General features: G+C 37.5%; 1 protein-coding gene across 1 annotated transcript in view; it reads left to right on the top strand.

The window, feature by feature from the left end:
• MALRD1 (MAM and LDL receptor class A domain containing 1) overlaps positions 1 to 27,082 on the top strand; it is a 236,672-nt gene that overhangs the window by 29,192 nt on the left and 180,398 nt on the right. The window contains exons 9-13 of the mRNA XM_038161885.1: positions 213 to 420; positions 7,987 to 8,133; positions 11,034 to 11,143; positions 14,802 to 14,969; positions 16,989 to 17,109. Coding sequence (XP_038017813.1) covers positions 213 to 420; positions 7,987 to 8,133; positions 11,034 to 11,143; positions 14,802 to 14,969; positions 16,989 to 17,109 — 754 coding nt within the window. The remainder of the gene's footprint in view (positions 1 to 212; positions 421 to 7,986; positions 8,134 to 11,033; positions 11,144 to 14,801; positions 14,970 to 16,988; positions 17,110 to 27,082) is intronic.

Here is a 27,082-nt window from a genome sequence, read left to right as displayed (position 1 = left end):
TTTACCTTCACTCTTGGAATTCATCAAACTTCAGCTTAAAATTTTTTGTAATTTCAACCTGAGATAGCAATACAAAATTTCAGATTCTGTTTTGAAATCTATCACAGTTTTGCAATGGAAATTATGAAGCACTTCTTATACCTAGAACTGTTTCGTGTAAATAAAAATCAGTTTCACTCTGTTGTCTGTTAATGCAGATATTTTATTGGCAGCTTGTGTTTAAAGGAGCACTCCAGAGCAGGGCAGGTTTCATCTGCCTGAATAGCATCCAGCTGTTGGACTCTGCACCATCAGAGCCGCCAGGTTTGTGCTCCTTGGAAGAACCTCCCTGCAGGGATGGGCAGCCCGTGGCCCCTGGATCAGCCTGTGACTCTCACCCGGACTGCCCTGGCGCCAGCGATGAGGACCCAGGCACCTGCTGTGAGTGAACCCCACTGCTTTAGTGGGGGGACAGCCTGCTGAGGAGTGCTGTGAAACCTAAACATTTCTGTTCAACAAATCACTGGAAAAAATATTAAATTTCTATGGCTTTTTTTCCCCCAGAATATTTAATGACATACAGGTTAGAGAAAATGGTCACAGCATTTTCTTCTTTCCATTACTGGGTGTTCCTCTGTCTGGCCTCATCATCATGTTTTAGATACAGCTGGTAATTTGTTTAATAATCTGCTGAAACACAACATTTACTGTATTTTTGCTTAAATATATTCCCTACATACCACTTTTATAACCCTAATTTGCAAGGGAATGAAATCTGCCTTGGGATTTGTTCTCTGAACAGTTTTCTAATTTAGACCATTTGTGAATTACTGTCAGAAAATGCATTAAATGACAGAATATTTGCACTATGATACAAATCACCACAGAAATGAAGTTCAGAAGCTGCATCTTCATTATATTTGCAGCTCAAGGTAAGTTTGTTTAGAAGCCACGGTTTTCACTGTACAATCAAGAGTAAAAAGAAAATAATTAAAATTACTGAAAAATGTCTTTAATAATTCTGAATAATTTTAGATCTCTATGTGAAAACGTCTTTAGGGACCCTATCACTTCTAAAATTAATATTATAGGGCATGCATAAGTATGTATGTTTGCCTGTGGTAGTAATACTTAAATATGTGTTTAGCATAAAAAATGTGCACATATTTAAGATACTGGTGATGATATACATTGCTGCTGGGAGGTGCCAATTAAAATTTTGTGTATTGCTCAAGGTAGCAGGATTAAAAACACTGATAATGTTTTATTTTCTAATTCCTTGATGAGGCTTCAGGAAATATTTGTGACTGCAAGCCATTTTTTTAACTCACGGTCAGAATCCTTAATTTTTTCAATTACTTAAATAACCACGTGGGAACTGTCTCTGAAACAAGTAATATGTGCAAATGCTGAAATAACATTTTAAATAGGAAGGTATATACTGTTTTATCTTTAGGCAGAATCTAAGCAAACATTAAAGTCTGTAAGGGCTCCCTCTCTGAGAGCTCTTTTTGATTTTTACAAGGCTTGACCCTATGCTGCCTCTGTGTCTCTGTGTCTGTCCTACCTCCACAGGTAGGAGTGTGGAGAGTCCTTGTAAGTTCTTTGGGAGGAATGGAATGAGAATGAATTGTATTTTCAAAGCTGGACTTCATTTCTCAGCAATTTAGCAATCCCACTACGTAAAAATGAAAAGGAATTGTGCTAAGAGCAACTGGAAATAAAAAAGAATAATTTTTAGGTTTCAAAGGATCATGAAAAATAATTGTTGCAGTTGAAGGGAGCTTCTAATCATACTACACAAGACAAAAATGAAGATAACTCCAAACACTTACAGGCCTGTGCCTCAGACACTGGACATTTATGCTAGGTAACCAAAAGATTACAAAATACCTAGATCTAGTCTGTCTTTTAAAGATTACAATAGAATTTTTGGGAATATTTCCTCCATCATGGTGATGTTGATGGGTCGGAAAAACAGAGATTTGGCACAAGAAGGAAAAGCCAGAATGACATGATGGTCTCAACACGGTCCTTTGTGGAATGTCCAGAGTTATGGTGCTAGGACAAGGAATGATGAGAGCCACAATCAGCTCAAAATGCTCTTAAAAATCTCTGCCTCATGCTCCATTCTTTACTGCTGCTTCTGCAATTGACTTTGGTTTGTCTACTCGCGCTGATTCTCCACTAACTCTCTTCAAATTAAAGAAAATATGACACTCAGTTGAAACTGAGGAATAGGGATTGTTTGCTTAAATATGTGTTGAAATATTCACCGTTTGAAGAGGTATCATTTCATTGGAGCAGTGCACAAAAGTATATTTATCCAAAAAGAGGGTGGAAAAAGGTTCTTTTCTGATGTATAAGTACCAATAGTAGTTGCTTATTTCTCTGACTACTGGCTGAGAAGAAACAGCACACAAAAATGTGCCATCTTTAATAGCATAATAAAATATAAGCTAAAAAATAGCAAAACTATTGTTAAAGTTGGCCCATATTAATGGATAACATTGTCTTGCATGTTTCCCACACTCCTTTTCAGGAAAGGTGGCCCTGGTGGAATATAGCTACTCAGCAGTTTGGTCAGCTTAGAAGATTCATCTTTCAGACACTTTCCACAGTATTGGGAAAAAAATGGCGTAAAGAAAAAAAAATCTTATTTATTTTTGTCCTTTGTTCTTTTATTCCCATTCCATTATTCCATGTCCTTTGTTATTTTATTCCCAATTTTCCACAAGATCTTGATATTGTCCTCCATGATGTTTAGAGTTCACTATATTTATTCTTATTGATTTTCAGTAAAATTTCCTAGCTGGTACAGTGATGCATGTTTTAGCCTTTATTAAGTCTTTTAGCATCTATCCTTGGGCACATCCTCAGTAGTTTCCTTTGTTGAAGTGTTCTCAGGTACTGAAAGAGCTGACAGATCTCCTACTGAACAAAAACAATGGCAGACAGCTGTTACTTAATGTGAAGGAATCCCTTCCTTTAAGAATTTCTTTGTTTCATTTTAATAAGGAATTTTAAAATAATGTTTCTCTTTGATCATGTTGATTTGACATGAGTAGTGTTATAATAACACAATTTATTACAAGAACAAACACATAAATGTTGCAGTGCTTCCTAATCCTTCTGTTTAATCTATGCTCATTTATATAAATATATATTTAAGTCTATGAGACTTGAAAGTCTCAAAAATTAGGAAATTGTCTAGGAAACACTTATGCATATGAGTTATCTTTTTTATTTGAGTTGTTAAAATCTATGAATCTAATGGAGTAATGAGTTATGAAAGTACAGGTTTTACTATTAAATTCTACATTTTCATTATGTCTTTTCTGACACCTCTTGTTTGTGAACACTTCTAAATTTTTTATTTCAGTGAATGATAACAAATTATGAAAACCTAGGTAATGTATTTGAACAGAAGGTGAGGAGCAGGACTTGGATAATTTAAAGGATTATAAAGATCCCTTTCATGCTGATACCTTTCCTTTATTTCCCACACAATATAAAGGAAATAAATACTGTGTCAAATAACTAATATATAACTAATATTTAAAACACTATACTTAATATTATTTTACATTATTTATACATAAACTTCACAACACTTATAAACCCATAAATACGAATGAATCAGTTGCAAACAGTCCTAGCAGCTTGGAAACAAGTCTAGGAAGCGCTTGCAATTTTCAAGTAATATCACACTTTGATGCAGTGGTGTTTCTGGAAATTACCTGCTCATCAGCATCCATGTAAATTCATAAATATTGTGGGGTGGAGTTATCCTACTGGTATTTCTGAAAGAGGATGACTTCCATTTAACTTAATTAGAAGCTTTCTTAAAACAGCCGTCTTTACTGCTTCTGCTTTTAATTTTACACCTCTAGTATTAACTTAAATATTCTCAGCTTTTCATAGGATTTGTATAATTTATGAATATGGAATATGTAGAATAAAGGAAACCTGTATAATTTTAAAGCCATGTAGCTTTTACAGCATTTCATTTACAGTATAGCAATTTACAATTGCAAATCCTTGAAACCTTCCACTGCAGCTGAGCACAGACACAAGTATTTTTTATTACCATTCAACATTGAAGTGGAAAGAGCACTTTCTAATCTGAAACCTTTGTTTTACTAAACATTTGTGCATTTCCTGTGACACTAAATTTGCCTGAAATTGTCAGTATCTGTTCATCAATCTTGTATGTGCATGTGGAGAAGAAGCTACACCCATGCTATTGCCACAGACTTTGCTGCTGACCAGCACTGTGCCGCCCTTTGTGTTTCACCAGAGCAGCTCCAAATAAACCTGATCTCTGCAGAGCAAGGGTGGACATGAGATTCTCTTAAACTCTCTTATCCCTAAGCCAGGGAACTGAGTCATTTCAGAAGGATGTGAGGCCATCTCACCTATGAGAGTTATGAGTCATCTGTGTAATGACTTATGACATGAGGAAGTTCAGGCTGGATGATCTGTGGCCATCTGGGATATTTCTGTGGGACTCCTTTAACAAATTCTAGGTAAATAAAATTAATCACAAACTGATAGGGAAAGTGCAGAGACACTCAGAAAGAAGGTATATGTGTAATCCTTCACTTTCCCAAAATGACATAAAGTGTTCACCAGAAGTTACAAAATAGTAATGGCAAAGAGGTTCTTTGGTTTCTGTTCATAATGATAGTTATTATTTCAAATTCCAAAGGCACTTAGGTGCTGCCATACTGAATGAGGGGAGCAGCCCTCCTCATTCTCTGCTGTTGTTCAGGGAAACGCCAACCTGATGGAGAGACCAGCTGAGTGTCCCTATTTGTGTTCATTTAGTTGAGCTCTCAGAGCAGGATTGAAAACCTTTATGCACTTGCAGGCTAGCAAAGCTGAAGCAATATGACTTGGCTGGTAACCCAGCCTAGTTGACAGAGCTGCTTTGTTTTTTACCCTGGGAGGACCATGAGGAGATGGGATAGATAGGGTAAGCTATTCAAAGAAAAAAACATTCCCATTTCACCTCCTAGCACTCTTGAAATATGTACTTTGTTTCCTGGCTTTTTGGGGGGTTTTCTGGTTGTTATTTTGTTTTGGTTTTGTTTTTTTTTTTTCTTTTTTAATATGTTGAAAATGGCATGTAGTAATTGAAAAATCTTTTCAGTGTATTTTATGGCTTTAGTAACCTACACTTATTCTTGAAACTCAAGAAGTTTTGGGGGAACAATTTTTTTTTTTTCCTGGCCGCATCATTTGATTTTGTGGAAATGGTGTAATAATTTACTCCTTTATTAATTAAGCCATACTGATATATGCACATGAATTTAAAAAAAATAATTCAAATTTGTCTTACTGTTAAAATGAAAGTTGTTTTTTCCTTTCTATTTTCATTTCTGTTTTGCTGAATTATATAGATAAAAGTCTAAAATAGAGAACTGACTCATATTCCACTCAAAATGTCAAAAACCTATCTGCAGTTTGAATCTATTGAAATCTTCCTAGTGAAATATAAAACATAAGCTCCGGTGCTGAGAATTCCAGTAGGAAGGGACATAATATATCAGAAAAGAGTTTTATGTCAAACTTAACTGCGACATGACTACTCAAAAACTATAGGCTGTGCAGTCACTTATTTTCCTACTATGGATAGTGAAAGATTATCTATAATCCCTTGAAGGTTCAGATAAAAATGCTGAATGTTTGATAGGAAAGGCACATTTCTTAAGGTTTATTAATGTTTGAGGAATGAAAAAACACACTGAAAAACTGTCTTACTTGGATTTGGGTTTTAGCCAAAGCACAGAACTTTTCTTTCAAGCTTGATTAAACATTTACAAGCACTCCTTAAGTTTTTGGAATTAAGTAGGGATAAAGTTGAAGTTTGACTGTTAATTTGGACAAGTGCATTTCACAGTTGAAGGCAAGCTGTTCTACAGCATATTTACACTTATAAATTGGAGTATCTCTTCCAGATACTACGTAGGGGCAACACTTGGGTTTGGTCATTGACTCTGGTCAGTGTTTCTGCATAAATGGGTACTTGTTTAGAGCTTTAAATTTCAAGTGAAAGGTGGAATAAAAAAAAACATTTAGCATCTGTAGTGTGGTGAGAATTACCATATTCTATTTGTCTCCATATTCTATTTTCTCTCCAAAAGAAAAAACCCAACCAACAATCATCATCAACAAAAACCAAACCCAACCCAAAGTGCACCACCATGGATGTTCTTCCTACCTTTATAATTGTGTTCAGACTTGAATAAAGTATGAAAACATGACTGGAGAAAACCAATTTCATTTGGGATCGTGTTTTGCTGTGTGTGCATGTCTTTTTTTTTCCCCCACTGCTTATATATTCAGCCTAAAAAAAGGATGTTTATACATTTCTCTCTCTATATATAGGGTTAGAAGAAATTGTACTACAGGCTACCAATGTAAGAAATGCTGATTTCACCACACCTCTCTTTCTGTTGAACATCAAGGGCAATGATGGGCCCTGATCACAAAAAGAGCTGTTGTTTTTATCAGCATAACAAATCTGCTTGAGGTCACAAATGCCTCCAGTTAAAAGAAAATCATAATTTAAAAAATGTTTCCATGCCAAATACCTTTCAGACCTGTAAAATAATCAGTATTAGAACTATCTTGGTCTTAGTTTCATATTTAAACCATTATTTTAACTTGTTTTCTTTTGGTGCCTACAGGGTCATTTATGGATGTCTTTTTGGATATTACTGTGCAGACACTGCAGTCAGCTGCTTATGCAGAACACCTTTTGTGGGGTTTAGGGAGGCCAGGAGAAAGAGATATTTAAGCAAAGAATGTTTGTCTTTTTGTGTCACATTGGTTCTCTCAAGACTGCTTAGCTAAGGAAAGCAAAATGCCTAGATATAGTATTAATTACCAAAACAGCTTAGTCTTCAGTATCAATTTGCATATTCAACCTTACTGCACTAGCAATTGAAGTCTAATTAAAAAGATGCCTTGTGAAAAGCATGAAAGTTTCATCAAATAAGTTAACCAAGTTTCATTTTAAACTATATATGCTGCACTAAACAGAAAACTATGCACCATCAAATTTTAATGTATATGGTGAAGCCAGATAAGAAACACTGATATTTTTCGTTTATTTTCTACCTTAACATTTAGCTGCTCAAATAACCTCTATATTTCCGGGAAACTTCTACTATTTAGCTTTGCTACAATGGTGCTTAAAGAAAGATGCATTTCATTTTGGTTTTGTACAATCTGAAAATTGGAGTAATATGTATGATTGTGTCTGAGGCTGATATGATCAGATAAATGTGCTGTGGGAGCAGAAAGTGACAAATACAGTTCCAAAATAATGGTTGCAATTGCAATAAGTGACCCCAGGAGTTAAGCATAGTGCCTTGGGAAGCTGTTCTGGACCAATAAAGAAAACTCTGAGTATAAAACTTTCTTATCAAAATAATTATTTGTACTCAATCAATGTAGCAGTGTGTGAAATTTTTATACAATTTAAATTGGTCTAATCCATACCAAGTGAGAAAGTCGTCTTTCATTTTGCAATGAAAATTTCTAGGCGATCTGAATAATTGATAAATTTAAATCTTATTTTCAAAAATAAATTAAATGAAAGCTTAATTCATCTTTGCTTTCCATATATTTTAAGCCTTAAATGCATTTTATTTTTCTCACATGTTCATAACGAAATTACTGGTGCAATTCTTCTTTAAAAAACATTTAATATTATTTTTATAATATCTCAGCAACCTATGTACAGGTCTTTCCTATGTTTATTCTCTTGCAGATAGTTGGTTTCATAGTTCTGAGTTTGATTAAGAAAGGAAGGACCTGCCCAACCTGTCACCTGTATTCTAGAACTAATTATCCCTGTGAATAACCTCAAATACATTTTTGCTTCTTCAAAACTCTAAGTGCATCTAATTACAAAACAGTAAGAGTTGTGGCATTAAACTGTTGCATCAAGTTCAGCTTATTGATTCCTTGTTGTTGTTGTTGTTGTTACCACAGCTACTTACACCTTATGTGATTTTGAGACTGACCTTTGTGGATGGAAGCCACTGAGCAAAGGTGATGCTGACTGGAACATAATGAAAGGACAGGCTCCCCGTGACAGAGAACTCCCTGGCAGAGGTCATATAAATAAAACGGGGCATGGTGAGACTTATTATTTTTCTCCTTCTGTCATGAAAATTCCTAATTGTAAATGCTCGCAGACTGATAATAAAAACTGGTTTGAAATGGATGCCACACAGTATGTAAATAACACAGGTAATGTGTCACAGAAAGCCAGCCTGTTGGAGATAATATTTTTTAGCTGTGATCTAGTTAACTCTGTAACCCTTATTTTTGGCTGGCACAGTCAGTGAGGTATGAGACTTAATGCAGTTTTTTTGAGATACTGACCTTTGAACTGACAGCTGACTTTGTTTGTGCATATCATAACCATTGTTTACCCAATATTCACATAGGGGCCATTCTTGGAAGCATTATTTGGACAAACAGCTTTTTGTAGAGTGCAGTTAAATCAATCCATATTGTCTGGGAAAAATAGAGTCAGTATAATTTCCTTTAAAGAGTTGTCCTTCCTTCAGCCTATATTTGCCATACAATGTATTCAGCTGGAAAACCATTTTATTCCAGAACAGAACTGTTAAAAATATTTTTCCAAAGTGAAAATGTTGTTATGGCACACTCCATAAAAATAAAACTACCAAGCATGTTTTTCATTGTCAAATAATATTGACAAGTATTCTGTGACTTTAATTCTATTAAAATATATCTATTGCACTGCTTCCAGTGGAGATAAGATTAAAATCTGTGTTACAGTCCAGAGCTCCTTTAATTTAGATTTAATTAATTATGTATATTATCTGCAGCCGGACCTCCACACTTCTCTTCCATGTTCATGTTAAAGAAATGTGACATTTAAGTACTCCTCCTCAGGTATAAAAACTTCAGGATTAAAATTCACCTGAGCAAGCAGTAGTGGATGAAGTATGTGTGTGCCTGCTATAGAATGATTCTGAATGAACAGTCATATTTTATCCACTGGTCCTCATGTGATGAAGTGCACCAAAGTTGCTACTCACTTTTCTCAGCAACTGTTTGATATTTCATTTTATTTTCTCTGTAGAGTGGGACTGGGTCCACAGTACTGCACTTTATGTAAGCACGGCTGTGTTACAGGTTTCCTACTCTCAAAGCTCCAGAAGGGTGCACTGATCTGCCTGTGCCTTTCTCTGCTGTAGGTGCTGATGAGATCTGAGGGGTAATGTGGTCAGAAGGAAGGCTTACGGCAGCCTTAATATCACATTAACATCTCCCATATGGAGCTGTGTGCTGCTTCACTTAAGTTGCTTTGACACCTGAATTTTTACAAGCTTGTTTCAGTGTTGCTGCAGGTTGAAGCCTCAAGCACACTTGGAGGTTACTATGCCCCACCTCTCAAGCCCAGTAATGTTGCACTCTCTGTATAAATTAGCTGAAAAGGTGTTTCTGAGGTGGTTTTGTGCCAATCTATCATTGTGCTGGCTACTGCCACGACTTCAGAATTAGGATTCCAGAATCTGAGCAAGTTTTTGCCAACATTAAATCACCATCCTTCAGGTTGCAACTGTTCCTTTAGTACCGCAGAGTGGTCATCTCTCTTCTCTCCTGGGGAGGGCAGCAGCAAATTTTGATTAATGAAGATCTTAACAAGGCTACAGCAGAGCCTCAGCTGCAAATTAAAGAGGGTCCTTTGAAGTACCCTTGCATTCCAATGAGGGGAGCTTCCCTCATGCTGCGGAATGCAGCATTCCTGTTTGTACAGGGAGCTGGAATGGTTCCCTCTTTGTGCCAACCTTGCTAAAGCAATGCCATTTATTCACGTGGGGCGGGACCTAACCCTCGGCTTCATTACAGATCCATGGGAAATAAGTGGCTAAGGAGTATGACTGTGGCAGCACAATAGCTGATTTTCCAAGATGTAAGGCAATATGTGCAATATAAATGCTCAAAAAAGACTGAGCCTTTAGTGTTGTTTTGCATAGACTTTCATGAAAAAGTCTCAGTATTCAGCGAAGGCAGCACTGACGGCATTCAAAATATGCTGCTTTAGGGCCCCTTGAAAATGTTTATCCTTCCCTACCTTTGTCTGAAGCACATCTGCTGTAGTTCAAATCCAAATGCAGTGCATTTGCCAGAGTTCAGATTAGATCTTTAATTAAGCTTTCATCCCCACTAGCACAGACAACAATGTCAAGTCTGTGGACCCCATGAGAAAATACAGCTTATTCCATTGGCTCCTATGGTCTGCAACATTGTTAGCATGCTTAAAAGTGGCTGGGCTGTGCTGAGAGTGAATACTGTACCCTAAAGGAAATAATTTCTGGTTTAAATTCTGTTTGAAACAATATTTAAGCCAATTAAAATGTGTCCTTTAGGGATCTTGGCTGAGGTCTCTGTTGCTTGATCTCCAGGGTGCTCTGTGTTGCAGCTCCTCTGCTCTCCCCAGTCCATACAGAGAGTGGATGGGCAATGTGTGAAGGTGGTGGTGGGTTGTAGTTGTCGTGTTTTAAGGGTGGAGATCTTAAGGCTTTTGCTTGAAGACAGCAGATAAAAAAATACTTCCAGTGGATATCTGCACAGTAATGTTCTCAGAGAAGCAACACCTGAACTGCCTTTGAGGGGCTCTGTGGTCACTTCTTTGGGTTTATGTTCTCGCAGGCACCGTGACAGGGTAGTCTTAGCAATGACTACACAAAAAATCTTATTTCCTTCTCCCTCTCTCCTTGTCTTTGGAATCAGTCATGACGATTTTACAGGAGGGAAGAGCCAGGAGCATTTAGCAATCTGTTTTGTCTTTACCCACATAGACATTGCTTGTCACAGCCTGTTACATCACTCTCCTCATTATCCACAGAGACTGAACTGATGGCAAAGCAGTTTAGATTGTTTTGATCTATGAATAAGCTTTATGTGTCTCATGAAGCATATAGTTACCTCTCTGAGGTAGCCATTTGCCATTGGAGCATGACATATTTCTCATACTTTAAAATAAAATTTGTTTATAGGAGCGTTCATTTACTTCAGTGGATCACATCAGAGGAGCACAAAGATGGCCATGTCTCACCTGGGAAGCCCTTTCCTTGCCAAGCTTACCCCTGGGCTCTCCTGCTGCCAGGTAACAGTTTGACATGAACTGTCCCCATCTTTGTGACCTATCCTTCAGCTGATGCATGTCAGGTATTCTTCATGCTCTAAGTGCTGCTGATACTGAGAGCTCTATTTCAATACCAGAGGAAGGAGTTACAGACTAATGCTTAGGGAGGACGGAGAGGAAGACAATTTTTACTGTTTTGATGCCAAATTTTATATCTGGTTATTACCACTCTTTCTCAAAGCACCCAGCAGGTGACTCAGATTTCAGGAAATGCTCCAGGTTTTTGTGTACTTTGGCAAAGGTATCTGGACAATGATAACAGGGCTCTATCAAATAGCCACTCTGTTGTCTGCAGACAGGAAAGTCACATAACCAGGCTTCCATAATAGGACACCTATGGTTTGAAGCCACTATACACATCAGCTGTGTTGGTGTGACCAGAGAGAACTAGCTGCCGTACTCCAGGCATGCACTAAATTTTAATTCATGGTTTGAGGAGGATGCTTTTTAAGCTGATCAGTGCAGTATCTGGGAGTTACTTTGAAATGTGGGTTTTTGTCAGATGTCTTGTGGCTCTGCAGAGGAATGCAAAAGCAACCAGCCAGGATAATGGTTGAGCTGAAAAACTAGAAAGGTACCAGGAAAAAAAATTAATCAGGAAGGACAAAAATTAGAAAAATATTAGATGAGAGATGAAAATGCAGTTTTATAACTAGACAGTTTTATTTTTCAACAAAATTCTGTATTCTTAAAACTAAACTTGAAGTATATTAAATATGAACAGCAGCTCCTCACTACATTCACAGCTGTATTTTTATTTGTCTGTTTGGCCACTGAATAAAATTACTAGACACTGCTCAGTTTTATAACTCTGTTTTTTCTCCTTTCCTGAGGCTTTTTAAAATTTTCTGTTCTGTAACTTTTCAATACTTATGCCATACTGGGGAGAAGTTAAGTTGTGTAGTTATGATGTGGTTTTCTTCTGATACTGTATAATCCCTTCTTATTTAAAAAGTCAGAAAGAAGAAAAGGAAAAGACAGAGAAAGCTTGCCAAAATAATTTTATGTTGTTCTCTGAAAAAAAGGAGCTTTGAAGAAACAAAACGAAATTTAGACGGGTTTCTTAACTTTTCAGACTTAGTGTAGAACAGAAACTGTTAATTCCACTTAAAAAACTTTTTTCAAAAAAATAAAAAAAGTCAGAAAATAAGGAGATGCACTTGGAAGTTCCAATAAGTAGCAGAACTTTATTCCAGCAGGATCTAGGCTTCTTAGGTTTTATCTCGTCTAAGGGACCAGGAACAAGTGCTAGCTTAGCTAAATCTGTTTTACTTGAAACTGCAGCTCACAAGGACTACACGCATCAGTGAGTTACCAGATCTCAGCTGAATAGCTGCCACTTGCAGCTGAGGAGTAGAAGCCTCTGAAACAATTCAAGAACAGTTCCTTGCAGTCCCTTAAGGCAATCTCAGAATTCTTAATCTTCACGTGGCTTCTTAGTGTTTTAAAATGTTAGAAATAAAATAGATGCACAGTAAACTCAAGTGGAATGCTGCTGCAGGGAACTCAGAAGTCCTGAACCGTCCCACAGAATCCCTGTGTGTGCACTACTCCCGGGACATCAACATCCTTAGTACTCACAGCACATTTGTTTAGACAGTTCCATCTCACTTTTGTTGACTTTGATACTGAGGAGATAAGCACCTTTCAGATTCAGATTAATTTATCTTAGAAACCCTTAAGGCAATCTGGGTGCCACTGATATAAGAATCAATGAATTATTCTAGTATGATCTGTTGCAGAGTTTGGTCTGCATTCAAAATAAACACAGATGCAGTGGGGATGCACATATTTTTCTCCACTTCAAAGTCAGAAAAGAAACAAGTTTTATTATAAGTATGCATGCATTGAATGAATTTAAAATTCTTAGATCCAACAAAAGCTAGAGCAAGTTCTTACCTAACTGTACGTGTCTATCAGGAGAGTGTTTTTGAGGACTGGAAGTTTGGCTTTCTGCCACATTATCCCTGCAGGCTTTTATTTCTGGGAAAGAGCAACGAGTAGGAGTTGCTCACTAGGATGTGTTATGCTCTCTGCCTATTAATGTGAGATGATGCCCTCTGTTGAATATCCCACTGAGAGGATAAAAGGATCTACACAAAGAGATCTATGTTTATTACTAGCTTTACAAGTTCTTTAGCTTCAGTTGATAAAAAAAAAAATAAATATTTGAGTTGAAGTGTAACAGATTTATATTGTGCCTTTCTGGTTAATTGAAGCTTAGAAGTAACTTCTTTCTGCAGCTTCTTGTAGCTGGATCTTTTTGTAGATGTAAGCTAAGAAACATCTTCCTCTAGCTCAAGGTTTTGCACTTGTAGAAGCAAATTTCTAGTCCCAGCTCTATATTTATGGCTCTTTATTGGACACAATAGTCACTCTATAGTAGGACATGTAGACATAAAAAAGGAAGGAAACATTATTTCTTACTTAATGAAAACATGAATTTTTTTGAAAAGCTGTTTGAAAGTCAAAAGCCATCTAAATTGTTTAGAGAGTAATTCTTCAAACACCTCACTTTGGAAAGTGTTTGTACCTGCTGCTTTCTATTTCTTAAGCTTTTTTGCTGGGGGAATGAGTAACATGAAAGTATTTCAATTTATTAATAAGGATCAAGGTTATTTTATATAAGGCATTATTTTCATGAGTGTTGGTAAAATTAAATGTTGAGAGACTGAGGCTGCCAGACCTGAAGCCAGATGATACTAATAAGTAGCAGTGTGTTTTAACAGGAATATTTCTGCATGACTGATCCAGCTCTTGTTTTACTTTCATGAAGAGACAAGTATTATCAATATCAAGGCTTTTGCAGGGAAGTAGAAACAGTTGAAGAAATTTTAATCTTTGTCTATGTAGAGAAGCAGGAAGGACTCAGGGGGAAAGAAAAAAAATTAGTCTTTGAAAATCTTATTTCTTCCCCTCAGTTCTCAGCTGAATTTTTGCCTGGGTATTATTAAAAAAAATAATGTATCAGTACAAAAAATAAATTAAATTTATTAAATTACTCTGTATTGCAAGGGAGTGAACTGTGATTCTCACTGTTTTCATATCTTTTCTACCTCACAAGCAGCCTCACCCACATACAGTCTTTGTTCTTTCCTCCCATATATTGGTCAATATGCTTGTTTCAGGAGATTAATAGATTCTTTTAAAAATCTGTCTTCAGACTGTATTCACTTATGTTGATTTTGGAAATAAAAGATCATGAAATTTCCTTCATACAAGAATCTCAGTGGTTGCTCTTCTGAGATTAACATGACTGTGAAACTGTCATGCATTCAGCATTTTTAAAGAAAAATAATCTTTGAAAACTCTCTAAGTGTTTATTAGGATAAAGAAGTTAAGGGAAGTCATATCATTCAGTCTGCATCAGTTAGTAGATACAAGTTAAAAGTAAATTGTAAAAATAAGCTTTACTTTTAAATATAGTTTTTTCTTTAGACATGATACTGCTCTTCAACATGCTGTGATTTCAAACATCCCCAACTTTCATGCCAAGTCTGTGCTTAGACCCATCATGTCTTTCTTTGTTAAAACGTACATATATTACTTGGTATTGAATTTATTGCAGATTGATTGTATAACCTTTTTAAAGCTTTTCACTAAAAAAATCTTTCAACAGGTGAGATTTTGGTTCTGGTTATCTCAGGATTCCCAGCTTTCTGTCTTTAAGAGGACTGCATTAAATGGAAGTTTGGAAAAATTGCATGACATTTCAGGATTGCCTGAGATGAACTGGAAAAAAGTGAATATACCTGTAGAAAGTGTGGCTGAGAATTTACCTTTTCAGGTAATTATATATCACATTTACATTGCCTTCAAAAAGATACTTTACTTTGGCCTTTATAATTAATTTACTTTTAATGATGAAATATAGAAAGAGAATTTCAATTCTTTAATGCTCATATGAAAAATAATTTGATTCGGCTTTTTCCACTGCTCCATCTATTAAAGAGCAAAGCCATTGTTTCAGTATTCTAAGCATTAGAATAACTTTTAGCAACAAACATTAAGGGATGCTAAAGATTATTTAGCTCCAACCCCTATTAGCAAGGACACCTTTCATTTGACCAGGCTGGTCAAAGCTCCATCTAGCCTGACCTTGAACACCTCCAGGGGTGGAGGTGTGGATCCTTGTGGATCCCTCCAGGGATCCCTCCAGGGATCCACAACTTTCCTGGGTAACCTTTCAGTGCCTCACCACCCTAAAAGTAAAGGATTTCTTCCCAATATCTAATCTTAACCCATTCTTTTTAAGTTTGAATCCATTCCACTTGTCCTGTTACTACATGACCTTATAAATAGTCCCTCTCCATCTTTCTTGTAGGCTTCCTTCAGGTACTGAAGGCTGCAATTAGGTCGTTCTCGAGCCTTCACACTTTGAGGCTGAATAAACCCAATTCTCTCAGCCTTTCCTCATAGGAGAGGTGCTGCATACCTCTGATCAACTTGGTGACCTCTTCTACACTCCCTCCAATAGGTGCTGGGGACCCCAGAGCCTGACGCAATATTCTGGGCTCTCACAGAGGCAGATTAGAGGGGCAGAATCCTTCCCTTGCCTGGCTGGCCACGCTGCTTTTGGTGCAGCCCGGGACACATTTGGCTCTCTGCACTGTGAGTGCACATGGCCGGGTCATGTGCAGCCTCTCATCCACCAGCACCCCCAGGTCCTTCTGGGCAGGGCTGCACTCAATCCCTTCATCCCCAGCCTGTATGGATACTGGGGGTTACCCCAGCCCAGGTGCAGCAGTTTGCACTTGATCTTGTTGAACCTCATGAGATTCCCATGGGCCACTTCTCAAGCTTGTCCAGGTCCTTCTGGATGGCATCGTGTCCTTTAGGCACGTCAGCTGCACCACTCAGCTTGGTGCACCACTGCAAACTTGTTGAGGGTGCACTTGATCACACTGTCATTAATGAAGATATTAAATGACACTGGTCCAAATAGGGACCCACCACTTCTCACTGACGTTCATCTGGACTCTGAACAGTTGACCGCCACCCTCTGGATGTGACCATGCAACCAATTATTTATCCACCTAACAGTCCCTCTATTAAATCAATCTCTCTCCAATTTGAAGAGCAGGATTTTGTGGGGGCCATGTCAAAGGCTTTGCAGAAGCCCAGGTAGGGGAGCCATAACCCTTCACTGGTGCAGTCACTTCATCATAGAGGGCCACTGGGTTGGTCAGGCAGGACTCGCCCTTGCTGAAGTCACGCTGGCAGCCTCAAGTCAACTTCCCTGTCCTCCATGTGCCTTAGCATAACTTATAGGAGGATCTGTTCCATGATCTGCCCAGACACAGAGGTGAGGCTGACAGTGCAGGTACTTCAAGCTATCCCTACATTTATCCCTACATTATCCCTACAATCTATCCCCACATTGCTAACTTCATCAGGCACAGTATAGATGACCACAATTAAATGGTGGTGTAAATCATCATATTTGGTAACCATGAATAGCTAATTTAAGAAGATATATAATTTTTATGCGTTCCAGCAGGAAGACCATTCATTCAATAGTGATGATTTTTACCAGTTTTGATTGAAGCGAAGTCATTTGTGTTGCAGAACTTTCCCTAGGTAAAAGTAGCTATGGCTTTGACAGTGGAGGAGCAAATTTCTGGCCTGACCAAATCTCAGTTGTAGTTTTTCCTGGCTGATGTTCAGAGCTGGTTGTAGGAACTATTTAGTTCCGTGCAGATGTCAGAAATTATAAATGAATATATAAATAAATGTGTGTGTGTGTGTTTGTGTCTTTTTATCATGTCACCTTTAATGATTTAACTTTTTTTTTCTGTTTTTACAGATTATCTTGCGAGGTACTGTTCTAACAACAAATGCTACTGTTGCTATTGATGATATTAGTGTAACAGGGGAATGTGTAGTTGTGAATGGATCGCTCCCAGGAGTCAGCCAGGAAAGTGAAGGCAAGTTTCACGGTTTTCAATACATTTTCCCCAATGTCTGCTATATATAACTTATTTTACTGACAACTTGAAGTTACTTTTAATAAAGTAGAGGATAATCTGAGAAAAAAAGTTTGTATGCTGTAATCAATCATCTCCCTGGAAGTGTTCCCAGCTGTGTTGGATGGGTCTTTGACTTTGTCCATGGCAGACTAGATGATCTTTAGGGTCCTTTCCAATAAAAACCATTCTATGGCTCTATAATGAAGGCTTTCATCCTTGTGTTACACATTAGCTGCTATGAGTTTGCACTAATTCTGCAAAGTGATCTCTGGTGGGAATTTCCTGGTACCACTTACTATGTAATACCTGCTCACATTCATGTTTGGATGCAGAGGCAGAAGCAAAGCATCCTATATTTTCCACTAAAGAGCAAATTCTGCTGCTTTACCTTTAGGGCAAAAGGTTTCTCCCATCATTACTGCTAAATATCTGACATATAATAAATGCCCACCAAACTCATCTTGGTACTCACACTCCGTAGGCTTAAAGAGCCAGTGGATGGAAATATAAAACAACCTAATCTATCAGACTACTGCTCATGATCCTTTTGATGCTAAGAGCTGATTTTCAAAAATGGCATGGGCACATGTGCAGTCAGGGGTGATGTTGACGAGTTATAGCCATCATGTATCTGAATTTAATATCCAAAAATTTAAAGGCATAATAGAGAACTTCAGTGTTGAGTTTTAAGGCTTCTCTGATCCCTATATACAGTGGGATTGAGGTATTTAGAGAAACATTTATTTGCTTTAATTATTTTCCTTGACACTCCCTCATTTATCCATTAATCACAAAGATATTGTCTTTAGAAGGGAGAATTTTTTTAATCCCTGTCTGGATAGAAATATGCATATTTTAAAAAGTTAAGTTAAACAAAGAATATGAAAACCTGCTCATCATTCCTCTCACTCACTTTCCAGAAATCTACTGAAGAAAAACCAGAAGACCCTGGCCTTTTGCTTCCCCATTCATTGAAATTTGGGGTGTTTTCTAGTGTGTAAATTGAGGTACAGACCAGTAATGGTGCAGCACCCAACTTTGGCTTCCTGCAGCTTTCATTGTGACCTGAGCACAGAGAGAGCACAGCTACAGCAGAAAGGTTTGGTGGAAAACCTGCACCTGGCTCCCAGGGAAAGAGCAGGGAGCCATACCAGCCTCTGGCTTCTGAGCAGGAGCCTGGCTCTGTAACACCAAGGTGTATTGGATAACTTTTCACATGAAAGTTTGAATATTGTGGAGAGTAAGATTTAGTTTAAGGCCATCAGACATTGAGTTCAGCTGTGTCTCTTATCAGCTGTGATATAATCTAGTGCACTGCATAGGTGCTGATCTGTTCCTTGTGCTGAGCATGTTGCTATATTAAAAGGAGATAAAAGCACGTCTTAATAATTTTATATACTTGTGGGTTTACTTATATGTCTTTTTCTGTTTTTTTTTAAGGGGAAAGAGAATCTGCAGATGCTAATGCTTCATATTTCTACTGTCCAGTGGGATTTTTTTCATGTGGGAATGGGCAATGTATTTTGCCTGATAAATTTTGTGATTTTAAGCCTGACTGCCCAAATAACCACGATGAAACCAAATGCCGTAAGTGAAAACCTTGAAATCTATGTTGTTAAGCTCCTGTGACTATGTTCCTTTGTCCTATTTCCAATGCTTTCATGACCTCATAAATCTTGAAATTTAATTAAAAGTAAAAGCTCTCGAGAAACAGTTACTTCACTTTGATTCTGTTCTGTAATTTTTTCCCCTTTTAGTTTCTGTAGCAACTACTACTCTCTTAGCATTAAAACCAGAAGAAAAGGTTTTGATTAATTATTTAGTAAAGATGTTCCTTTAAAAATAGCATTTTATTGTATAATTTTAATGCAGTGGCCACAGACTTGCATTCAAACGGTATGTTTTATATACTTACTTTTGATGTGAAGATGCCACAGCAGTACCACAGCTGTACCATGAGCCTGGTCACAGATCCAATTTCGGCTGAGTCAGCGTCTTCTGTTTGGATGAGCTGTGATTCCTGTCAGGGCCACATGCCTGGGTTTTCCCTTCATGGAAACAAACACGTGGGAAAGTAGAGGGAGGTGATGCATCTCAGAATCCCTCTCCACTGTACAGTCAGCAGGGAGCTTGGAACTCTTTCAGGGTCTCTAATATGCAGCTTCAAAAGTCGTTTTGATTCATTCAGTTTCCTGCTTTGCATAAGAAATCACAGTTATACTTTGCACTTTTGAAAATGAGTCTCTTGCTTTGAACCATCAGCTTTGCTGTAGAACTTGTGATGCATTTTCAAAAGAGTTGCCAAGAGCCTTATTTACTGCAAATTTTCTTTTTAAAAATAGAGCATGATGCTTTCTAGCACATTCAACACAAATGACAGAAATATTGTAGACAAGATCCTAAAATTATTTTCTGTGCCCTGTTATGCATCTAAAAACATAAACATCTTTAGAGGTGCTAATATAATCCAATTTCAGTGTTCATATTTTATGGTTTTTATTTGGAGATTTGAGAGTTGTTGCTCAGATAAACAAAGATCTATTTGACTATTAGCAAGTAAATGAAATAATTACAGCTTCTATGAGATTTCTCTTCAATTTTAGCATTGAATCCTCTTCAGCAAGAGCACTGGTATTGTGGATTTTAAGTGTTTAGAAAGACTGCTATCCAAAATACACAGAGGTTTGACATATAAAACTTCATTTTGTTTCACTAGCTAACAGTTTGCCTAGCTAAAATCAAAAAATTACTATTGAATGTTCACTGAACAGAATATCTTTCCTCTTGTGGGCCACAGTAAAGAAAATTCTGATGTTACTGCATGCCAGCTGAGGTTGGAAGTCATATTTGAAGATTACTTAGTGATTTAACACCACCCTGCTTGAAGCAGGGCCACCAGAGCCAAATGCCCTGAGTTTGACAGAGTTAGGTTCTGAATACCTATGAGAATGCAGACTACCCAGCCAGCCAGGACACCCTGTCCCAGTGTTTGATCACCCTTGCAGTAAAATAAGTGTCTATTGCTTCTTCTCATTTCACTGGGCACAACTGAGAAGAGTTTTTACTTCTCCACTACTTCACTGCCCATGTAACTCATATTAAAATACTCAATTTTCAATTTACTTGATTTTTTTTCTACTTTAATTGTGATTACATACCTTATGCAGCATTGGGTTATGATAGTCTGGATTTTTCTCACATTACCCTTTTTAAATTCTGATAAAAGGTATTTATTCTCTGACAAAATAATAACACTTCCAAATCAATAGTTTAAGTAAAAAATGTTCTAAATAGATCTAGCTGCATGAAACTTTCACTGCACTGACATAGCAGTGAAGTGGTAGCTTTTAATAAAGAAAATGAAGATCTGGTTTTTGTGGTTGTTTATATTTCCTTTTAACTATTCAGCCTTTGTTTCCATTTCAACATTGTACCTATGGGTGAAGACAGATGTCCAGCTAGGTGTTCAAGCAGTCCTAGATCAGCCTTAATTACAAGTAGTCTATATGGCAACTGATTTTTTTTCTTTTTCCTCTAATTATATCACTGAAGAATCTTTTATTATACCCAAGTCTCATTTGTCAAGACAATGCATTAACAATGCCATGCTAAAGGTTAAACTTTGGAACCATTATATTTATGGTGATCTTTGCTCTAAGTATATTGCTGACTTATAAATCATTGTTACTGCTGAGCTGGCTCAATGTGTGCTAGCAGCACAGCTTGTAATGTGGGAAGCAGAATGTAGGTACACAAAGGACACTGCAAGCAGTTTGGCAAGTTGACTGTTTCCAAGCAATAAACTTGCCTTTCAGCACATTAATCTGGTCGTCTGCAGCACTAAAATAGCTCTTATAATTCTTTTCAAATAGTATTTAATCATCTTCATGCTTATGCAGTGCATTGTTATTTTCTTTGCATGTTCCTGCTCTTGGATGCAAGCATTTCATATTTCTCAATTTTCCTTATTTCTGAACTTGGCTAAGCACAGATTTTTGTTCACCTCTTCCAACTGCATTGTTGTTTTCATCAACATTAAGATTTTTTCCCATGGTGTTTCATCTAATAGTGATTTCATGCAGCTTGACCTTGTTAATATTTTTCTCTTTGTATGAGAACCAGGCAAGGATATGACATGGGCTTAAAATGTCTTTCAAAATATGTTTACTTTAAATCTTATACTCTTAAATTCCAGCAAGATTATTTAGTTAGATGCTTGGGTCTACTACATCCACTGAATAAGCCAGGTACCCATACAATTTTTTAAGCTGTCAATATCAATCCTTGAGACATCTCTCGATTTTCCCTTCCACTCAAACGAGTGCCTTTTTTTTCTGTCAGGCCTGGAAGTATTCAGTTGAAGATAACCCCTTCTGGGACTGACAAAATATTTTCTCACTTGAGTGCTACTACCCCTGACTATTAGATCACAGCTTTTCTTCTACAAATGAAGAATTTACTATGGCCATAAAGCTTTTATACTTTTTATACTTGACTTCCATGCATTAAAGCAGAGGAGAAATGGGACAGCCTTTTTCCAACTGCAGATTTACAGCAGTGACCTAACACACCTATCACATTGTGTGCTTGTGCTCTGGAAGATGAATGTGCAGCATGACTTCTGTGGTCTACATCTTATGCATTTGGTGTAGTCTAAATGTTCACTTTTACACCCTAAGAATTATGTTGATGGAATAGGAATAAGGTCAGGTTAAAAAGCAATCTGGTAACATAAATGTATTCTTGATATTCTGTCTGAACTTTGCTAATTTCTCCCTTATGCTCTGTCTTTTGTGTCTCTTTTGTTTTGTTTTTTTTTTCCTCTGTCTATTTATGGTGTGGATTATCAAGAATAATTATATGGGTTTCTATATAAAATAAATAAGAATTAATTTACATTTATATGAAATACAGCATATTTTTACTGGTTTATCCATGGTTTGAGGTTCTTCAACCTGACCTTGTGCACAGTCACTGATGTACCAAGGCATATCTGTTGCAGCAATGACTCACCCACAGCCATAGATCCTTTGAGGTGTACTTTATCCAGCATGGACTTACCCTTCAGAGTTACACCTGCTGCCACACAGACATAACCATGGCCACAGGTGCTTCAAGATGCACCTGCTCTTATTCTCAGCCTCAGACACCCCAGGGAGTCCCAGTCTCAGGTGGCCTCCTCCGCAGGTCACAGTCCCTTTGACTTGAGTCCACACTGGAGTTCCAGCAGCAGCAGTGGCCTGGCCATGTGCCAGCAGGCTCATCACCTGTCTTGTTATCAAAATGCTTCAGGCACAGTAGAGTAAGTAGATAAGCAGACAGCAAGCAGTGAAAGCAAGAAGCAGCCAATAACAAGCACCAGGCTCTAATGAACAGTCAGGAAAGCAGGCCCCATGGCAAGCACAGGAGCGTGCCAATTAATATCTAAAAATCAATACAAGCTATAAATTTGATCCAACACATTCCAATCACACTTTTCATTATCTCAAACCCTTCAAGCCACGTGTGCCAGAAAAGACTGCTATGGTTGAACCCCCATCTTAGCCCCACATAGCTGCTGACTCACTCCCCTGGTGAGTGAGAATCAGATGAGTAAAGGTGAAAAAACTCATGGGTTGAGATAAAGACAGTTTAATAGGGAAAGCAAAAGCCACGCACACAAGCAAAGCAGAACACGGATTTCATTCACCCTGTGAGCAGGCAGGTGTTCAGCCATCCCCAGGAGAGCAGGGCCCCATGACACGTTACAGACACTTGGGAAGATCAACCCCATCCCTTGGAACATCTCCTGCTAGTCTACTGCTGAGCGTGACACCACAGGATGTAGGCTATCCCTTTGTTGAGTTGGTGTCAGCTGTCCTGGATGTGTCTCTTCACAGCTTTTTGTGCACTCCCAACCTCCTTGCTGGTGGGGCAGCGTGAGGAACAGGAAAGGCCTTGACTCTATATAAACATTGCCCAGCAATAATTAAAATATCCCTGAATAATCAACACTGTTTCCAGTGCAAACCCAAAATACAGCCCTTTATCAGCTACTGTGAAGAAAATTAACTATACCCCAGCCCAAACCAGCACACAAAAACACACATTGTTTTATGTTTATGTCTAAATGAAGGATGCATTTAATAGTTATTATTTCTATGGTGTACAATTTAGGGCAGCACAAGCATGCTAAGGCTAGCCTTAAATGAAGTAATTCATAAACTGGACATAATCTATACATTTGTGCGCAGTTTTATGTACCTTAATTTGAGTTAGAAGGCAAGTAAAGAGAAGGATGCACGTATTGGTTCTTAAAAACTACTTCAGTGGCATAATTGTTAAAAGATAAATATTATTTGGTTTCTAATGGTTACCTTCATATGAGTAATAAAAATCTCCTCAGTATTATAAGAAACCTTCCCCATATTTCCCACTACTAATCTTGGCAAAGCATAACACTTCTGCTCTAATTATACAGTAACTCTTCCTAAATCTCATTTTAGAATCAAATCTTGCACACCAAAATGTCTGTCTCATATGCTTGCTACTCTATTTCATCCAGGCAAATCAGTAATTCTTAAAGGTGAGACCAGGAACAGCAGCCAGATCAGAGAGGCTTAAGTTCAAGGAGTGAAAAGATTGCCAGGTTGTAAATTGGAGAAGGTACCTAGTGCTGGAAGTGCCTAGATAACTGCATGAGAATCAGCTCATTAAAGTTAATGGGGAAGGGATGGGACTGAAATCTCATCTACAGAGAAAGGAAAATACCTTTGACAGTGGGTAAGAAATGGCTGCAAAGGCTGCATTGCTGGAGCTTGCTGGGGTAGGAGAGAAGATCCCAGGGGCTGGAAGAAGCCAGGGCAGGAGGGACCTTGGCCGCTTTTGTGGGCGAGAACTGGGAGCAGCTGATCAAAGTGGCAGGAGAGAGATAAATAATGGAAGATTAAATGTCTGGTAAGAGAGAATAAAACAAGGAGAGAATGGGAATGAAGAATACAAATGTGGAACAGTGATTTTTTGAGAGGGACCTGTATAAAATGTGGCCGTGAAGTGACAGAGAGCTGAGACTACATGAGAGGGCCTGAATCAGGGAGCTGCTTGGGGTGATGAGGTAAGAGAGTGAGGATTTCCACTTTTGCAGTGATACTAGGACTGAGATAAGGGGTCACAGAAGAGCAGTTGTGTAATAGGTAAAGCAGGAAGTAAGCTGTGGAAAAGAAAAGCATTGAGGAAAGAGCAGGGGCATTTTTCCCACAGAGAGCACACACACTTTCAGAATTTCTGTATAACCTGGAATTCGTAAGTGTATCTTGTCTACTTCATTTAGCAAATATCTACATAGTATTTTTTGGGCAAAACCTATGTCTCATTGCATAGTCATTCTTATTTGGTTTCCAGCAAATTATACACTTTGATAAAAAATATTGAATGAGTTTTGGTGGCAGAGAAAACAGGATGAATAACAAGAAGACCTGAATAGTGACCACTGGGCCTTATTTTTGCATAGTTCACTAAAAAGAGGAAGTTTCCCTTCAGTTTTATAGACTTTTTTCTTTAATTTTATTTTCCCTCTGTAAAAATCTCAATCTTTGTAAGTCCTACAGCTAAGTTAGGAGATATTTAGTGCAGTTAGTTGTTGAAAATGTAGGTGCACAGTGATATCACAAGATTTATTTATAAAAAGATCTTTTTAATCTGGATGTTTTGCCTTCCTTACATGCATTTCTCATTTCACAAGTGATATTCACTTCTGTGTTATGTACAAATCATGTCTGTCTAGTACTATAAAGCCCACATGACTGAAGTCACAAAGAAGTCTGTTGCAATTTCCCAACAGAAGTCTGTCTGTATTTCCCAACAGAATTTAGCAAAAGAAAATGTTCTGGGGTACTTTGTTCCTGTAGCCATCTGTAGAAAAGACGACCACATCTATTTGTTTTAAACCTTTATGTTTAAGTGTGAATTTTTTTTGTTTCTTTTTTTCCTTTTTTTTTAACATGTGTTTGTTGTTGTTTTGTTTTTTTTTTTCCTAGTTTGTTTTTTGGGGGGTATTGGTGGTTATTTTTTTCAAAATAGTAGCAATTAATATTTGGAAATGAAAACTGAGCAAAGGGGGGAACTGTGCCTTGGATTTTGTAAAGATCAGACTTCTTTGATCTTCAAGTAGTGACTTGCTTTTCGTCTTTTGTTTGTTTGATAGTTTGTTTGTTCCAGTTAACCTTGCTTGTTGCTGATGAACTTTTACAGTTATTTTTTAACTGTTCTTTATTCAGTTTGTCACTGTAGAAATTAGGCCACTGCACCAGCAAATTATAGTGTTATTTGCTAGAGTGTATATAATGGAATTAGTAAATAGTAGCTGGGATAGAACACATAAAAGTGGGAAGGAAGGTGTGTGTTTCAGTGTGTTTGTATTATAATGAGAGGTAAAATAGTTTAAGATGACTGTGTACAGAGTTAAACGGGTTCCCAGAACTGATGGTAATTTTATTTTTGCCATTTATTGCAATTTTTTCCAATTGGCAATAAATTCCTAAATTTATCTTAAAATTACTGATTGAAAATTAGTTTAAAGCTTATTGGCATATTGGAGCATTTAGAAACATTTTTTACATAAAGGAAAATATCATAAGCCAGTAATTATGAGGTTATCTCTTCACCTGGATTTTTTATTTATGATGCATTCTGTATAAACTTACATGGGCTGAAAGACAAACAGAGATTTTGAGGGTTGTATAGATTTATGAGTTTCCATTCTTGAAGAAATGCTAATATCTTAAACACTTGTTTTTAAAATACTGTTCTGAGCAAGACTGTTTCTTAAATTCATGTTAGGCATCACTCAGCTAACAGAGACCCTGCACATCTGATTTGTGAAGGCCTTAGAATAAAACTCCTCAAAGCAGAAAGGGAAAGAGTACTTTGCATGGGAGCACAAAATCAGAAAGAAATCTAGGGTTTTGTGGTAACAAGTTAGCTCAGAGAAAACTGAATCTGTTGAGGCGTAAGGGCAGCTTGCTCAAAGCATCAACAAAGCCAACCACTCTGAAATGCAATGCTCACAGGATCTCTGATTCCTTCTTGACTAGGGAGGGAGCTTGTTAGAAACGATGCTGAAAGAGGCAGCAAAGAAAAAATGTATTCATACAGATGACATGGATACCACTAGGAGTTAAACAGCATCAAACAAATGGTTGAAGTATTTTCTAAATCGAAAATATGGAAAAGATGACAAATTTTGGTAGGTTAAATGTAAAAACACAGTAAGGATTACAAAACAAGTTTAAGAAACACTAGCAATAAATTCATCAGCACATGAAGAGCAGACAGCCTGGCAGAGTGCATAGGCTCACGTGGGATCAGAGTATATGCACAGCATGTGAGAACAAAAAAAAAAGGAATAGGAGAAAAGCAAAACCAAAAGATTTAGGAGAGAAGGCAGATTAGATTGTTGAGTTCACTGTGAGTGAAAGAACAAAAGTACCCAGTCAAGAGACTTTTTTTCTGAATAATCTGTCTGAAATGGAACTGCCATTCAAAGAAGTTATGGGACAAGACAATTAGATAATTGAAGTGTTATCAAGCATCAAGATCCGAGTGCATTTCACCCAGACTCTACCAGCTTTCTGTATTCTTGTATTTTCCCTAGGTGTTAAATAGCTGGTTTGAGATTTAGTTGAAGGTTTCAGGATTATTTTATCTCACTGTACTCATCCATGCTTAAGCTAAATGGTCTAGTGAATCCTTTCTTCTCTGTTTTGTCTGTGTTACAAGTTACAGATGCAAGAAGTCTGGGCTCAGACTTAACAGTTTTATCTTGTTTATTTGCCTCATTTGGTGTAACCATCTGTGTCCAAGGTCTGTCATATACTTTGTAGCTGTTCTCCTGGGAATATGTGATGGTTTCTTCAATTGAGTAAAACAGCAAATCAAAAATAGCTGTCCATAT

The sequence above is a fragment of the Motacilla alba genome, chromosome 2 (genome assembly GCF_015832195.1).
Source record: "Motacilla alba alba isolate MOTALB_02 chromosome 2, Motacilla_alba_V1.0_pri, whole genome shotgun sequence".
NCBI lineage: Eukaryota > Metazoa > Chordata > Aves > Passeriformes > Motacillidae > Motacilla > Motacilla alba.
The sequence above is the reverse complement of the archived record's forward strand: the minus strand, read 5'-3'. Positions and strand labels throughout refer to the sequence as shown.